At 46.3% G+C, this 17313-nt stretch overlaps 1 protein-coding gene and 1 long non-coding RNA gene across 2 annotated transcripts; one reads left to right on the top strand and one right to left on the bottom strand.

Annotated features, from left to right (window-relative positions):
- Positions 1-313: 313 nt before the first annotated feature.
- Positions 314-14726, top strand: LOC135805759 (pumilio homolog 3-like). Its single transcript, XM_065319849.1, has 21 exons — positions 314-543; positions 1909-2010; positions 2506-2562; positions 2723-2785; positions 3300-3417; positions 3757-3832; positions 4070-4163; positions 5391-5457; positions 5790-5859; positions 6167-6271; positions 6527-6630; positions 6923-6998; positions 7224-7322; positions 7975-8028; positions 8315-8395; positions 8757-8899; positions 9259-9404; positions 10335-10393; positions 10852-10924; positions 11092-11188; positions 14138-14726. Exons 1-21 carry the CDS (start codon positions 516-518, stop codon positions 14271-14273), a joined length of 1848 nt encoding a protein of 615 aa, XP_065175921.1. The 5' UTR covers positions 314-515; the 3' UTR covers positions 14274-14726.
- On the bottom strand, positions 13217-13868 carry LOC135805760 (uncharacterized). The gene is made up of 3 exons (XR_010551175.1): positions 13791-13868; positions 13593-13627; positions 13217-13293 (listed from the first exon to the last, which is right to left on the bottom strand). It is a non-coding gene; the product is annotated as an uncharacterized LOC135805760 (long non-coding RNA).
- Positions 14727-17313: the final 2587 nt, after the last annotated feature.

The following is a 17313-nucleotide window of genomic DNA, read 5'->3' as shown; positions in this document are numbered from 1 at the left end:
CCAAATCAGTCAGTTTCACTGGCTACATCACCATGCTGTGGGTAAGACCGCTTGAAATGTGCTTGGATCCATACAAAAACTGGATCCAGTTTTTGAATTTTTGAAATTGTTGCTATGCTGTGACGTTGCACTTTCAAGCAAGCACTCTGAACTCCCTGATCTACACGTAGACCCGATCTACGTGTGCAGGCTGGTCTCCAAAGCTACTGGATATGGAGTTGCCATGGAGAAAATGGCGTACTTTTTCGGGTTAGCGACTGCGCGTTCTGTTGTCATCATCGGATTTTCAACAAAATAATTTTGCCGGAAGAAAAGCTAGCCACACTCTCTGTTCATGGAGCTGAGAAGACGAGATCCGTTTGCTTGTTCAGTTTTATTCTAGTCAAGGTCAGGAGTACGATCTCCCAGTCATCCGTTATCCTGATTTGGCGTAGTAGTCGGAGACGAAGACGAGAAAGTGTGCCAACAGCGAGTATTAATTGAACAGGGGACTGGTGTCCCAAGTTGTGTTTATCATGGCGAAACCAGGAGCTTCAAAGCAAGGTATTGTTATACTGGCAATGATTGTACATGTATTGCCATGTGGGCAGTGTCTTCTACTTCGCCTCATATGTATGTAGAACTAATTTGGCACACATCGCGTTGTGGCTGGTGTACGTATTTAGAATTGCTGGAGCGAATAATGCAGATCGATGAGTATCATCAAGGATATTTTCATTATTTTGTTACTCCTAAGACTAAGTTACTAAGAGAAAGTCCACTGTGATAGTATGACTGTGTGTATGTAGATCCAACGTCGTTCGCCTTAAAAATTCTCACCGGTGTGTGTAGTGGCCTGATATATAATGCAATTGCGTATCAATGTTTGATACAGCGGAGATCATATTTGATGACCTTGCATAGTGGTAGATTGTGAATCTAGAACAAATTTGAAGCACATGTATGTGCAATTTATATTGTAGTGCATGTACTGCTACAGTCCACACAAGTCTAGAAGAATGTAGCGATAGTTAATGAACCAAATGTATGTTTTCCTTCGCTCCTCTGTACTAGAGAAGTAAAAGACCTGGGTGTGATGCCAGGCCGTAGTATACTGTTTGCGATCAACACATGCCGAATATCACACACTCTATGCAGTATATAGGGAAAGAATTCACGGCAGTACAACATCACTCTAGGAGTGTGCAAAGTATACGGCATCCAAACAGCTTAAAGGTGTTTACATCACTCTACTAGTGTGAACAGCACATCGGGTCAAAACAGGATGGCGATGAAAGTGAACATGCGAGACAGTAGACACCTTCATGCTGTTTTGACACATTCTACTTTTTCACACTTGTACTGTGATACTTCCGTCACGTGATTTCTGTGCCCATATGTAGTTTCTGCATTGCACATTTCACTCTATTCCCTGTGTGAGCCCATGAAGAAAAGGGTGATACGAAACTCCCACTGCGCTCTTCTAGAGGGGTGTGGACTGCCTTAGTGCATGGTATAAGTTTTAGATTGAGTTTTTGTGGCTAACTAACTTTGGTCCCAAGTCTAATAGCAAGTCCCTTCCAAAGGTTGGGTTTGCTGTGAGATTGAATAAAGGTGCAGTGACTTTTTTGCCTCCCTAAAGAGTGCTGTTGTATCCTATGTGAACTCTATTTGAGAATCAGAAGGCATGTTATTTTACGTGCACTTGTTGCTGTATCGATCGAGGTTTGGAACGTCACCACATGTTGGAGACTTGTAGTGTTAATATCCAGGACTTTCTGCTGTGTACAGAGGGATTACTTCGAAGTGCATGTACGTACTTCGAAGTAGTTTAGTCTTTGAGCTTGTAAACTGTTGCGGTGGCTTCCTGCTGTCATGGTTATGATGGTTGCCTGCTATCACCTTGACTTTCCCGTTCTGCGTTTCCAGGGAAGAAGCACTCCAAAGCTTCTGGCAAGAAGGATGGCGGCAAGAAGGATGCCAGCAAGAGTCCACGCAAATCCGCAGGGAAGAAAGATTTTTCCAAATCAGGTAAGCAATTGAAGGGCTTTAGACAACAAAAAGAAGATGTAGAAGACTCATCAGAGACAAACCGCATCTCGGCGTGTTAAAACGGAAAGTTGGGAACATTCGCTGAAAAGTATTCCAAAGTACATGTAGTGGCACAGAATTTGAGCTGCAATTTCTTGGAAGTTGAAAAATGCGTGTTGCGAACTTGCGATGCCCTTTTATATCCACTACTGGTAGTTAGTGGTTTAAGACTCCACGTGCAGCCCTCTCTCTTTCTCCCTATAGTGTGTAAAATGGCGGTCTACATACGCCAGACATCACAAGGTGATGGTGAGAGATGGGTTTGCAAGATGACAGAACTTTTATATCCACAATTCTTCATGTGAACATTGAGACATATATCTATGTGCATAAGCTTAACATTACTGGTGCTGTTGATCTGGAAGTGGTGTACACGGCTTACACATGGTGTTCTTTTGCTGCCGTCCTGGTCTGCCCTGGTATACTTGTTTGCAGGAAAGAAGCCTAGTAAGCACACAAAATCTCCGGCAAAGAAGGATTCCAGCAAATCAGGTAAGCCAGTACATCCTTGGATCTGCTTCTCTTTCAGAGTACTGTGTTTGCAGATTCTTGATTGCGTATTTTCGCTTTGACGGACCGGAATTCAGCCTCACACTGAGCCCGTGTAATAGTCGGTGGTTTGCATGCATGCCTCTCCTGTGTTGGCTGATAGCGGCTGGAAAGAAACCTTTGAAGGATGACAAGGCAGCTAGCAAGGCAGCAGCCGTACCAGCAGGTGAGTACAGTGTAGTTGGTTGAGTATCTTGTTATGCCTTTTTTCTTGTGATGTGTACAAGTAAGTTACAGGTGTAGCTCAATTGCTTGATTTTATTTTATGTAAGCTGACTGTGCCGATTGACTTCGAATGCCATTTATGCACAAGGGATCAAGTACATGTGTATGTAACAGTCACATGAGGTGCAATAGCTGAAGTATTGCCATTGCACATAGGTGCAGCCATGCATGGCTGCCCGTACACTGGAGTTTTGGCAGACTGTATCTTGCACATGCGTAAACCATAGCGAATAAAATTAGTTGAGGATATAAGAAGGGACCCCCCCCCCCCCCCCACACACACACACACACTCCCAAATGGTTGCTCCGCTACAAACAGTTGACTTTGGTTTTTTCATTTCACCGTTCAATTCTATAAATGGAGCACAGTATACAATCACAGACTTGAAGTATTATGTTGCCATGAGTATGGTTGTCCTATGTTGCTTCTCTTGCTGCTGTTGCTGTTGGTGTAGAGCCAGCGAAGAAAATGCATGAACTCAGTAGGAAGGAGCGCCGTGATGTAAGAAGGTCAGACAAGGACCACTCTGACCTGCGGACCTCTGCTATCAAGCTTTGGGAGAAACTTCGACGGTAGGTGACCAATTGATTGTACAATGCTTTAAATGAATACTTTGAAGTATCGAATTAAATGCAATGTGTGTGTCTGTTTGTCTGTCTGTATGTATGTATTTCGGTATGCTCTGGGTACATGCCCGGGAGCCCTGGGCCGATCCAGTCCCGTTGTCTGAGGTTGTAACATACCATCGTTTGCGATAGCTCGTTCAAGTGTCTTGTATGCATGCTGGCCTCGTTGCCAGACGAATTACATTTCAGTAGAGCTAGGTTGTCGACCCGAGCACAGGCCTCGTTATTAATGGATGGACAGCATTGACTAAGAGTTCGTGTTATTGGGCTTTTTTGTCTGTTTAGACACGACTTGACTGACGAGACTCGGCCCCGTATCTTGGCCGAGCTTGGCCAGCTCTTGAAAGGAAATATGTTGAAGGTGAGACGTGTTTGGTTTAAATTTCTTTCTGGCAGTATTGCATACTATGTACACTGTGTAGATGTTGCTCAGGTGTATGCGTATGAATACTCAACTGGTTCCGTGCTAGCAGCTATGTGTCCCATGATCAACGCTGCTCTGTTCAGATGCTAATGTCATCAGAATAGGTGAGATTCTGCGTTACGGAAGGCCATAGAACCGTAGCTCTGGCTTTCTCCTGTGCTCTGTCTGTACCAGTTGATTATGAAGCATGACACAGCTCGAGTTGTCGAAAGCTATCTGAAGTTTGGAAGCAAGGACGAGAGGGACGTTGTCTTCAAAGAGCTCAATGGTGAGTTTTTGCTCCCCGTTATGGCTTATCTTGTTATCCCTTCTATGCATTAACCCTTTACTGTCCGATTAAAATGTATACAAGCCCACGCAACCACAAAATCTGAAACTAAAATTAGACGTAACTTTGGTTTGAATTTGACGACTTCCACGATCTTAGGCATCCTGGAAAGGTCTTGACGAGACGAACGCATTGAGCCCGCACTCGGCGCCACAGGATGCACTGGTCCAGCGCTGCAAGCCAGGGAACGCGCAAAAGCGCTGAGCTCACGCTCGAGATCGATCTCAATCCACCATGTCACCCCTGTTGCTCGTATCGAGCTCAAATATTTTCGTTGAGACTCCCGGGAACCTACTTTTGAATTTGAATCGGTGTAGCCTTGCCAACAGGTGACGTAAACAGGGAAAATCCCAGCCGTCGACAGGCGCGTCGCGCTCTGAACGCACATTTCCCGGGACCAGAATTACGAGTGCGATAACTCAACAACCGCTCTTCGTATCGCTTCGGGAATTGTTCGAGGCGACAGCTGAGACTTTTCTCTTCGACCTACATATTTCGACCTCTCCAAACGACCTAGATTTGAGCAAGTTACGATAATTTCAAAATGCCTACCCCATCGATCCCATTGGATCGATGCTTGTATGTACGGACAGTAAAGGGTTAAAGCGGGCAGTTATGCTCTTTATCACGATAGCGATCGCAGTAAAGCATTTAATATGATTTAAACCATTGGAGAAAGGAAAAGGACATATGGAAACGAGTTAAGAGTAACTCTCCACCACTGTAACTAGATACTATTACACAGTCAGAAAGTGCAACACCGGAGATGTGTTGATGAACTTGGAGCTAGGTGTCAGGACGTCGAATGTCTCAGCACTCTGTCAGTTTTGTGCCTAGTTGTTGCACTTTCTGACTGTATAATAGTATCTAGTTACAGTGGTGGAGAGTTACTCTTAACTCGTTTCCATATGTCCTTTTCCTTTCTACTTTTATTATTGGCTCAATACCCGAGTTTTAAACCATTGGAGATCAAAATTATGTTACATGCTGTACTGCATAGAGTGGGCGAGAGCCGATCTTCAACTGTTGATATCAATAATGGAATGATGTAATGGGCACAGGAGCTCAAGATGGGACATGTCCGGGTGTACTAATATTTCTCTGGCTACTCTTGTACCTGTTCCGCGTGTCCATCATGTGTACATGTTTTTTCCATGCTGCCTCCAGGTCACTGGGTTAAACTTGTGCAATCTAAGTATGCTAAGTTTGCTGTCAAGAGGATTTTCAAATATGGGTAAGTGCCTTGGACCAACCTACTCTGCTTGTTACGTCTTGGTATGTTAACTGCTTGGTGTGATTTCATTGAAGCGTGTTTGATGCGCCTGAGGTGGTGCGAGGTCGGGCTTGATTTGTGGATACGTATTGTTTACTGTGCTGATGACTGATGATTCTGTATGTCGATGTGTCTGTGTGCGCGTGTGTGCTGCTACTGGTGACTGATGTGGGTGTGCGTGCGTATGTGTGTCTGTTTGTGTGTGTGTGTGTGTGTGTGTGTGTGTGTGTGTGTGTGTGTGTGTGTGTGTGTGTATGTGTATGTGTGTGTATGTGTATTGTATGAATTGACAGAACAAGACAGCAATGCAGTGCTATCGTCAAGAGCTTCTTTGGATACACACGCCACTTGATAAAGAGCAAGGTGTGTTGTGCGTCTTCCATTGCTATTCTGCACAGTGTAGTGCTTTGTTTTGGTCATTTGTGCTGAGGCTATGTACCGCAAGCTATACACGACGAGAGCCCGGTGGGCCAATTGGAGGCAATTTCGTTGATGACGGGGGTTTAAATTCTTGTCTACGTATGTACATGAGTCGCCGGATCATTTGATTTTTCCTGTTATATCTGCTCCGATATCATACTTGCCCTGTCTGTTGCAGCAACTTTCCATGGCTTTTCGGAACTTTCCCCATCCCTAAATGTTTTATTTTCTACCGCTTTGCCTTGAGCAGGAAGCTGCAAGTGTGCTGGAAACTGCATACGTTATGCATTCCAATGCTGCGGAGCGAGCGGCTCTTGTCAGCGAGTTTTATGGCCCTCAGTACTCGCTCACAAAGGTCAGTTTAGCTGAGGTCTAACTTGGTCTGTTGCTACTTGTGTGTGTGTGGGTGGGTGGGTGGGTGGGTGAACCATATTCTACTGTGCTATAGAATAATCTGATACTGTTTACCATGCTTGACCTATCTTCGCTCATTACTTCGCCATCTGCTCTCTTTTGCCTGTGTGCGTGCACACACTGGTAGAGTAATTGTGTTGACCTGCTCAGTGTGCAGATTGTTTGAATCACTAGCTTATGGGTGTTGCTGTTGCAGGGAGCGGAGACTCGGCCATTGTCCAAGGTTCTTGAGGAAGACCCAAGCAAGCGCCAGTCAATTGTGCAGCATTTGAAGGACTCGCTTGTGCCTCTTGCTGAGAAGTAAGTGTGGTGACCAATGCTGTCCAGTCCAATCCAGACTTACAGGTTTTCTCTTCTTCAATGATGCCAAGACAGAGAGACCTCTTCTAGTTCACCTCCCTTTGTGATGAAAATCTCGCTGGCCACATTGCATGTAGAAGTATGACATTGTACATGTATGTAGACTGGAGGAGATACTGAACTAGCTTGGTTGTGGTAGATCTTGTCGTGACTGCCACCCCGCTTTGCCCGAGCGCTATTCGTAGTAGCTCAATATTTGTTTGCTCCTGTCTCTGCTTGGTGTGTGTTACAGACAGCCAATGCAACACAGCCTTGTGCACAAAGCATTGCTTGACTTCTTCACGTACGCCACTGGTGAGATGAGAACGGTACGTCTTTGGTTTTCTTTTTACGTGTAGCATTGCTTGGCACGTCATGCTTGGTTCCTGCGTGTTTTCGTCATGCAGCTCCAGGACAAAACATGCTGTGAATTCACTTATGCATATCATAATTCAGAAAGTGTAGTGTATTTTTACCATCCAACTGTCAGCGAATACAAATGTCTCTGGAGAATGGTGAGTGGAACCTTTGTGTCTTCCCCCGTTTGTGTGCAGGAGATGATTGAGGCAGTGCGAGAGTCACTGGTTCATATTGTTCACACCAAGGAAGGTGCCCAAGTCACCATGCACTGCCTATGGCATGGAACTGCAAAGGTTAGTTGCTATACTGTATCACCCAGTATACTGCGAGTTGAGTCTATGAATTCATCATATCCATTCGTACTTTGGATGTGCTGTCCGGGATTGCCGATTGTTCTTGTTGTTTTTGTTCAAAACAATACATGGAAGTGTTTTCTCGTCTCACCCACCATTCCAGCTGGTAGAACGAAATCTGCAATACATATTGATTTCAATCTTCACTGCCATCTGTCTGAATTTTGTTGGTGGCATGACTGTGCTTTCTGCCCTCCGTCTCCGCCAATTATTTCGAATGATTTTATTTTGGTAGATTTTGTAAGCCAAAATAGAGACTTCTCCCTTCTAGGCACTCTGTCTCATCTCACTCTATACAACGAGGGGGGGGGGGGGGCATGATATACATGTATATTGAGTTTCATGACGCTAGATGAACCCTCAGGCAACATCCTACTGCATCATTTCTTTGTTCTAAGGATTCGCAAACTCCATTACAGCCATTTACACATTACTGTAATCAGTCCTAATACTCACACATGGTCTCTTTGCTGTAAACAGTACTCTAGTTTCACCAATTTTTCGGGCATGCCCCATCCTCAGGGAGTGAAGTATTGCATCAATTCATTGTACAATATATGTGTTTTCTTTACTTCATTTGCTGTATGTGCAGGACAGAAAAGTCATAGTGAAGACATTCAAGTCCTTTGTGAAGAAGATCTCTATGGTATGTACTGGTTTAGCACGGACACTTCGTGACAAGCTGAATGCACACTTCTTTTTCTTCCGATATTTGGTCACAGCAGCAGGTTCAGATAGAATGAAGTGATGGCCCTTGCTTGTGCATCCTGGTTTATAGCTTTACACACAAGCAAGCCTTGCCATATCCTGCCCCAACACTTGCCAGCATCAGTTCTCCTACTTCATCATACTGGTCCACAGGCTGTTGGTAATCCCATTGTGTGTGACATGTTGGTATTTGCTGGTATTCTGTATATCTATCGTGTCTGCAGGAAGAGTATGGTCATGGAGTAATGCTGGCTCTGTTTGACACTGTCGATGACACTACCTTGGTGTCCAAGGCTCTGATCTCGGTAAGCTACTTGCTATTATGCAAAGAACACTTCTGGGTAGTCTATTGATACGAACTGACAGATGCGTGTGCATTTCTCAGTGACTGGCTTAATCTTTTGTGTTCCCATCCCCAATAGAGGTTAATATGATCTCGTCGTTAGTTGAGGTGTTTTGTATGGAGTGGCATCACTAAACCTGATTTGCCACTCAATGCAATGGAAATACACTGATGTCATTCATGTAACCTCTATGATGTTATATGGTTCATGCAGAGGGGTAAGTCGCCGACGTCTGGTGCTCTGTTGAGTGAACTTCTTTGTGTAAAACCGCCTCAGTCCTACTCATGTGCCTTGCTACTATTTTTTGTTTGACGTGTTTCAGGAAATTGCAGAGGGGCTAGAGGACCTCGCAGGTGATCGCTTTGGTCGCAAGGTACTTCACTACTTGCTCGAGTCCCGTGGCAGAAGCCAGTGCCATCCAACTATGACCGAGCTGTTGCGCCACGGTGATGGAAATCCCAACAGGTATGAAGCAATTTTTTAAGTTTACGGGCATGCACAATGATGACCTATTGAAAAGAATGAAGGTGGAAAGGTGTGAACGTATGTGTGCAATGATGCACATGGACAGGCAGTTTGTTTTGACTGGTCCTTTGAAGTACGCACTATCACCTCTCAAAGAGAATCCTGTTTGTTTTCACAGGTATATTCTAAAGGTGTTACAAGGCAGAGTGGTATGGGCTTGCAGTGCACTAGTGGTGTGTGTGCGTGTGGGGGGGGGGGTATGTCTTGTGTCAGCCATGTGGTGGTAGTTCATGCTTTTAAAAGTATGTGTGATTAACTAACTAATTCTCTATGTCTTCTACCATTCTTTAACTTCACAGTAAAAAGCCAGCAGAACTCAGGTGCAAGGAACTGCGAGCAACGATTTCAGCATCTCTCCTGCAGCATTGTGCTGCAAACGCTGTCGAGATGGCCCGGAATAAGCCTCAAAGTCAGCTACTTCTTGCAACCACAGATCACATCATTGGTATGTCTGCAGCATTTATATTTTTAAAAAAAATAGATCTTCTTCTTTGTGGACGCTGTGAAGAAAGTTTTGTTATCACTGTTTCAGCAGACCCTTTTAGACGTTTCCTAGTCCAGGCAAGTAGCTGCGGGTGAGTTGTTTTGTTTGTTTGTGTTTCTTAGGGGGTGATTATATGTGCAGCTCCAGCCCGGGCTGGTCGACAGGCGGGCCAGCCCGCCTGCAACGGGATCTCGGGGTTGTACACAAATCCACACAAAACCTGTGGTGCGTTCACATGACAAGCGGGCTGGCCCGGCGAGGCGGGATCCCGGCTAGGCGAGCCAGAAAAAGCACATATAAACAGACCAGCCCGGGCCAGAGTTGTATTATTATGGTGTCGACACTGCGTTCATACTACAAAATAGGTACTTTTACCTTTTGAGGGAAGTTATAAAGAGGATTCCCGATATTGTCTTGAAAATCTATGAAGCTTTTTGTACAGCAACAAGAAGGACGTGCAGTGAGCACTGTTTATTTGTCGACATGCATGATTTACATTAAAATGGAAGGGGAACTACTTGCAAAATACTTTGATATGGACAGCTAAAAAGTGAAAAACAGGAAAAAGAAACGAGGTGATACAACACACCAAGCATGATGTGCCACAGCGCGAAAAGAAATCAGCAGAAGAATACATTGTGTGAGAAAAAAAGTTTTTAGGTTTATAACCTGAGTATGGCTTGCAGCCCTGCGTTTCAGCCTGGGGCAGCACACTACAGTCGTAGTGTGTTCGCTGCATACTCACAACGGGCTGGCGTGTGCTCAGCGCATATAAACTCACTGCGGGCTGGCTCGCTCGCTCCAGCCCGGGCTGGAGTTGCACATATAATAGGCCCCTAAGTTCACTGTGTCTTTGCGTGTGTGTGTATACACATGGTGTGGTGTGTGCAGGTGACGTCCGCCCCATTCTGGACACGATGGCAACTGCTGTCGTGGAGGAGTACAACGAGGTAGGTTATCAGCCAATGCCTGTAAGGCTTGTGAGAACCGGGGATTGAGGGGGGGGGGGGGGGGTAGTGGGCTGGTGGAACCTGCCCCATATCCTGTTGTATTCGTCAATTAGTAAAAAAAAGTATAGGAGGAGGGGGGGGGGGGGGATGAGTGCATCGTTAAGCTTTTGAGCAAACTATTTACTGGACATATTCGACAGGGAAAGCAAGCAAAAGGAGCACACAATAGTGATGATAAGCATGTACATGTATCAACTTCATCCCTACTTGAAAGTGTCTGTTTGTAATTCTCCAGCCAGTTACTATGTATTGCACATCTCCCTGCACTAACACATTGTGCAGTGCGTGCTCTTCACCGTGTAGGAGACAGAAGTTAAAATGTTCTCTCTTTTAATTAATACAGGTGGTGAGGAGACAGCTATTTATAAATGTTCTCTTTTTTGTGCTTATTGTCTCAGGAGCATATCTGCGCAGATGAGAGTGGTCATTTCTGTGTCAAGAAGCTAGTGCTGCAGGACAAGAACAGGCCCGGTAAGATGGTGGATCCTGCCTACAGAGTGTAATGATGGTTTGCCCTGATCCTGCTGACCTTTGCATTCACTTCTACCTTGATTAACTTTTCACTTCTCTGACCCCTTCTACCTTGTTTTTAACTGCATGGCATTTGTTGTCTTTTGGTGTTGTCTTGAATCTTACAGACGGTCCTCACTTCTCTCAGATTCTTCTTGAGCAGTTGCCAAAGGGCTTCGCTTTCCACTGGTCCCAGACAAATCGTGGTGCTTTTGTTGTGTCAAGGTGAGTTTGTTGTGCTGTGCACATGCATGATTTCTGTTTTGGAAGTCTACCGAGTATCTCAAGCTGCACAGTTTGTAGAGTGAACATGACCTGTGCCGCGGCTGTGGAGGCCTATGGATCTCCAGCATCTCTGTATGATCCTTGGCGGTCACCGGGAGTTATATAATGTTGACTTCAAGAGTATTATGTAGTCGTGCATGCCAGTGTGTGCTGGGCTTGCTGAAATGGAGCTGTACATTATGTGCACTGGCACATGCACACTGGAATTCTGCCCTCCTCACCTTTGCTCCACTCATCTGTGTGCACTGGTGTCCACTAACCCAGGAGATGTGTTGTCGTGCAGGCCTGACAATGATTGGGATAGCAAGGATATGTGTGCACAGCAGCAGCAGTGCCTACGTGATACGTAGATTAGTCAGTATGATCTGTCTGTGTTGTAAACTCGGTAGGCGCGTAGTACAGGTTTGCATGGTGAGCTTATAGTAGGGACTTCAGACCATTTTTTCAAATCGGTTTTCTGTGGCTTATGTGTTGCTTTTTGGATAGGTTAGAGCTTCCTGAGGAGTTTGGTCTTTAGTTTTTCTAAATCGGACAAAGGAAACTGAAGTTACAAGCAAAATAGTCATCGCCTACAGGGCCTGCTGGAGAGCCGGGTCAGCCGGGTCACGCGCCCGGCTGGGGAACTGCACGACCTGGCTGAACAGATAACACCGGGTCCAGTCTGACCCGGCTGAAAAATGTCTCAAACTAACAAACTGGATTCCTAAAATACCCGTATTTTACGACTCGCGGACCCCATCTGTTGCAAATCTAGTGCAACCGTACACACTACAGACCAGTGTATTTTTACTACTCCCTGCTACAGACCACAGTCTACAAGCGACAGAAACTCGACTAGGGAGTAGGGTCAACTGTGGTCAACTGGTTCGAGCGCGATCTGGCCAGCGGCGAGCAGGAAGTCAGGACATCACGCAGGAAGTCGATGGGGCAGGTAGTCAAAAGCGTAACTTTGGCTATAGCTTTTGACACAGTTGCAAGTTTTCAGCCGACTGGTGATTTGGACGATGGAGCCCGCAGCGAAGAGAAAAAAACTCACGCTTTCCAAGACTCTTGGAAGAAAGGTCAACCCTGGCTGGACTACGACCAAGGCAGTCTATCCATGTCATGCGCTTTGTGCAAGACGCATTTCCAAAGGAAGACGAGCGGCGGTGGATTTGGTTGCGATGCGTGGTTGAAAGGTAAGAACTCACTGCTTCAACTACGACAAGACTATGGCTGCATGGCATTCTGAGGTGACTCAGCGCACTACGACTGCAACGTCAACCTTGTCTGAACGGAGGGACCTGGCCCGCACACCCAGAGCTGCAGCGGCAGCAGCAGCACCAGCAGCAGCAACAGCGGCAGCAGCAACAGCAGCGCCAGCAGCAGCTGCAGCAGCAGCAGCGCCAGTCACTTAGCGCCAGCGCAAGCAGCAGCAGCAGCAGTTGCATCTCCACCAGTTCTCCAGTCTGCTGAAGCCTTTCAGCAGATGGTGAAGCAGATGCCAGTCGGCTTGGCCATGCAGGTGATTCAGTCGCAGCAAGCAGCCACTCCACAAGGTGCTGCAGCCCCCCCCCCCCCCCCCCCCCCCCAGTGCTCTATTATGTTACTGCTTGGCATTCTTCACAATAATGTTGTTTACCTTCTACGTTTGCGGACTTTGATAGTTCGCCTTGTTCTCTAAAATTTCCGATTTCCGGTAATAAATTCGCCTTTCTGTTTTCCTGCGTTTTGAGCAGGCTTTTTGGTTGTTTTTCTGCAGGATGATCTGACCCGGCTTGACCCGGCTGGCCTGCATGCGCCAGGTACACTCTGACCGGGCTGAGTTGAATGTCTAGAGCAGGCCCTGGCCTATCACCGGATTTGTCCGACAAGCGTCCCACACATTTGAGATCAGAGAGATATGTCAAACTGAGAGAACCCACTTTCCTTGGCAACGCATAGCAACCGCACACCAGATCCAAAACAATCTTGATTCTCCGCATGAAATAGCTGAATAGTATGGTTTACAATGTAGTGGGTAGTAACAGGAGACATTGATAATACAGTCCTGAGATAGCTTCGGACTGTTGGCGTGGTTGGTGTCAAGAAAAAGAATGATCACGGAAGAGGCACTGACTAAGCTCAACATGTACAGGACATTGTATTGGCTGGGGTAATCGTAGCACGCACATCATCATCAGCAGAGATACAGCAAATAGCAACAAGAGTATACAGCACATCTCCCAGTTCGGAACTCTTTCAGCTATTCTTGCGGAGCTCAACCAGATCGAGCATAACAGCATTGGAGACAAGAATCGAGGCATGGACTGAAACAGCAAAGAGCAATTCAATTTGTACATCAGCATCATTTAGCGCAGGATACTTCTCGCTGCTTTCCATACTGTGACTATGGCGGCGCTGCACGGCAAAGTACAAAGAGGAATAATGCAAGAAATAGGTCTTCTGGAAGGTGAAAACAATAAAGATTACAAGTACCTTCTATCTAGACTAATTCGAGGTCGTAGAATACGAATATCACATTTTCAAGAAGGGGACCCGGACGGATCATATGGTTTCTCACCTTTCCCTTCCATCCGCATACGTATCTCCGTCAAAAATGAACGTAACCGCTCCATTCTTGCTGGTCCCAAACGAAGGCAAGCTCCAACAAGACGAACCGAAACTTTCTCCAACTGTACAAGACTTCCTTCATTTCGAAAAACGGTTCCACATTTCTTTACACGACTTGACATATGACCATCACACGATTTGTGCAGGCGGCGATTTGCACGCTTTTGGGCCAAAAAGTCACGTGGTCTGAAGTCCCTACTTATAGTCATGTTGTGACCTGCTGGATACTGTCAGGAAAGGTGATAAGTACTGATAGCCGTACCCTGTTGTTTCTTCCTGTGCTCTCCGTGCCCTTAGCTTCTTGGAGTGTGGAGTCGATAGCAGCAGCAAGAGAATACGATCAGAGCTGTCAAGTCGTTTGGCTGAGCTTCGCCGACTGCAAACACCTGGTACGACAGTACTGTGCAAACTGCTTGAGAAGGACGCCGGTTGACATGATCTCCAGGGTAGCTATTTCGGATAATACTGCTACCAAACACCATTAAAATTTTGCTGGCCTCGTAGTAGTCGTCATCAATGCCCAGAGCTTGCGGCTGCATCTCAGCTGTTTGTCCTCTGGCATCTGTGTCAATTCGACTACTACTGCTACTGCTACAATGGTGTTTGAGAAGGGCCCACGGTCTGAGAGCTGTGCTGGCTAGCTGGTCGGCTACATCCCCATACCTATACTTACGCATCCTGCTGTTCAGGCCATGAGGCATTTGAGCTTTGCTACCATGCAGTGCAAGTCAGATTATTTTCTAATACTAGAGTGTTCAGCTGATTCTACATTATGGGAAGCTGGAATGCTAGCTTGGTCTTGTTCTCTTGTCGCTCTGCCATCCCTTCGAACTCTCCTCAGTTGTTTTGTGAGTGTAGGTTGATTGATCATTTAACAAAAATTAAATGACCACTAGTCACCTGGTGGGAGGAGCTTAGGAGCTGCATCTGCGCCTTGATCCTAGAGGGTGGTGGCGTTCCTGCGGATGCGGAAAACTTTATTATTATTATTTTTTAGTCACCTGGGTGAGGTACTGTGCTAGTGTATGGGGGGGGGGGGGGGCAGGGTGAAGGGAAGCCCTGGGCTTGGCAGAACTACTTCCTGCATGTGAAAAGTTCCACTGAAAACTGTGAAGATATTGCTACCATTGCTTACTACTTCAAACCATGGTGACAAGTGAAGTACATGTACAACTGTATAACCAAGAGTACATGACCCACTACTCTTGGGATAACCCAGCTCCTAGTAGAAGACATGAGTGCTGTCTACACAAACCCTGTGATTATAAAAGTGGTACGTCTGTACTCTTGGTATCACCAAGAGTACCTAAGCCCAGGTGAATGCCAAATGCCGCTGTTTGATGGTTGCTGAAATGCGTGAAACTAAGTTACTTTACGAACTTAGAAGTTGCGACTTCGGCGGTAATAGTCATGAAGTTGATTGTTCCAACTAGGAACACACGCTTCTTGCCGAACTTGACACTTGACTGACTCACGACTGCCATCCGGAGCACACGAGGAGCACGTCGCACCTTCCACTCGGCAAACCTGCAAGAAAGCACCACTCCCTGCTCAATACACGGTGTTTCGGGGAATTCACCCCTCATCAGTTGAGCTTGAGTAGGCTGAGGAAGATTGTGCCTGAAAAGCACCACTTATATACTGCTCTCCAGGCCAAACCATCACCAGCTATACTGGCTCTCAACGTCTGTTTATCACAACTCCATGAGCGACTCTGACTCACGCTGCTACCTGGAGCTTCACGAGGTGTTTGTCGAGCTGGAAACAAAGCGTCTCTGTAAGTTTGTATCCCTGGTGATGGTTTGGCCTGGAGAGCAGTATATAAGTGGTGCTTTTCAGGCACAATCTTCCTCGGCCTACTCAAGCTCAACTGATGAGGGGTGAATTCCCCGAAACACCGTGTATTGAGCAGGGAGTGGTGCTTTCTTGCAGGTTTGCCGAGTGGAAGGTGCGACGTGCTCCTCGTGTGCTCCGGATGGCAGTCGTGAGTCAGTCAAGTGTCAAGTTCGGCAAGAAGCGTGTGTTCCTAGTTGGAACAATCAACTTCTAAGTTACTTTAGTTACAGGTACACAGCCATTCACCCCTGTTGTATGTTTTAACCCAGGTTATGTACTCTTGGTGTTGTATGTTTTAACCCAGGTTATGTACTCTTGGTGTTGTATGTTTTTGTTGAAGTACTGTCATGTAGTAAGTCTACATCATGCGGGTACTGTGCATGGCTCAAGAGCGTGGGCAACTGCCAATAACCGAACCACACAACAAGAGCAACATGTCTTCTTCAGACTATTAATTTTAATGATATTGAACGCGTATTGAACGACCAATGCGTACTCCTGTCCATGCATGCACCTGACATGCCTCGCTGGACTGGAGCACATAGATCTGTACTGGTACATGGTATGGGCTGGAAGCAAAAGTACAAAATTACTATGTACATAATGTTACTTAGTCCCCCCCCCCCCCCCCCCCTGACGGCCTTTGTACACTCACTGGGTGATCTCCGGCTTTGATGAAGTTACTTAGTACTGACTGTGCATTTGACCGGTCAGTTTGTGCTAAACATCCTTTTCCCGGAAATCATTGGCAATGGGACAGTTGCATGGGGCAGAAAGTTCTTACAAGAGCTCGACCTTTAGCATTGTTGGATAGGCGAGAGTTACTCCAGTGCAGAAGGTATCCAGTAATACTATCAAGATTGATACTACAATGTAGTAATAAGTCAGTCTCTGAGCGCTAAGCCCGCCATCCGCCACACACAATGACGCACGGCTTGGCTCCAGCGGTCAGGATCTGAAACAAATCCGGGTCCCTTCCTATCCACATGATTGTATGCGCTTGTCAGTAGCAGGCGCCTTGCCTGCGACAGACACTACTGACTACTAGTGAGTACTACATGTAGTACTAGACTAGTCGACTACGTAGATCTACTGTCACTGGGGCCTGGGAAGCATTGCTTCTGTCAGTTCTGACACACATGACGGCATTGACGCTCTTCGCGGCATGGCCGGCAGGATAGAGTCAACATAGTCTACGGTCATGTCACGATGTAGTAGGCAACTGCGTTTTTAACGCCCATTTTTTGATCTCCAAAACTCGAGCCTTGTGGCGGAGTTGTGTGATTGTGAAGAGGTTGGTCTAACCGATGATCGGATGATCGCCGCCGTCCTGCTTCTCTCTTTACTTGCCTAGGCCGACGATACGACGGTAGCACATTGTCTGTAAACTGTTTTTTTGTTTGGATTGCTGGTACTTGTTATGGTACATCATGTACCATAACCAGTAGTCATACACTCAGGGTAGCAAAGGCAGTACAGACTGTCGCTACACGGTACATCTCGTCTGATCCAGTGTAGCACCTGTCATTCCATCCCAGTGTGATCATGCCTTGATCCATTCCAGGCTCATCCAGCACACTTCACTGCATGCCAAAGCTGCCTTTCATTTCAAAGTCTGCCTTTTCTTTTGCAAGTAA

Source organism: Sycon ciliatum, chromosome 1, assembly GCF_964019385.1.
Source record: "Sycon ciliatum chromosome 1, ocSycCili1.1, whole genome shotgun sequence".
NCBI lineage: Eukaryota > Metazoa > Porifera > Calcarea > Leucosolenida > Sycettidae > Sycon > Sycon ciliatum.
This window is presented reverse-complemented; position numbering and strand designations above follow the sequence as displayed.

What these genes read in the sequence shown, in the direction of transcription:
- LOC135805759 (XM_065319849.1), top strand. Translation starts at nt 516, where the DNA reads ATGGCGAAACCAGGAGCTTCAAAGCAAG. An exon ending in TGAAAGGAAATATGTTGAAG is followed by an intron (nt 3,833 to 4,069) that starts GTGAGACGTGTT and finishes TGTCTGTACCAG; the next exon opens with TTGATTATGAAGCATGACAC. An exon ending in AACCACAGATCACATCATTG is followed by an intron (nt 9,405 to 10,334) that starts GTATGTCTGCAG and finishes TGGTGTGTGCAG; the next exon opens with GTGACGTCCGCCCCATTCTG.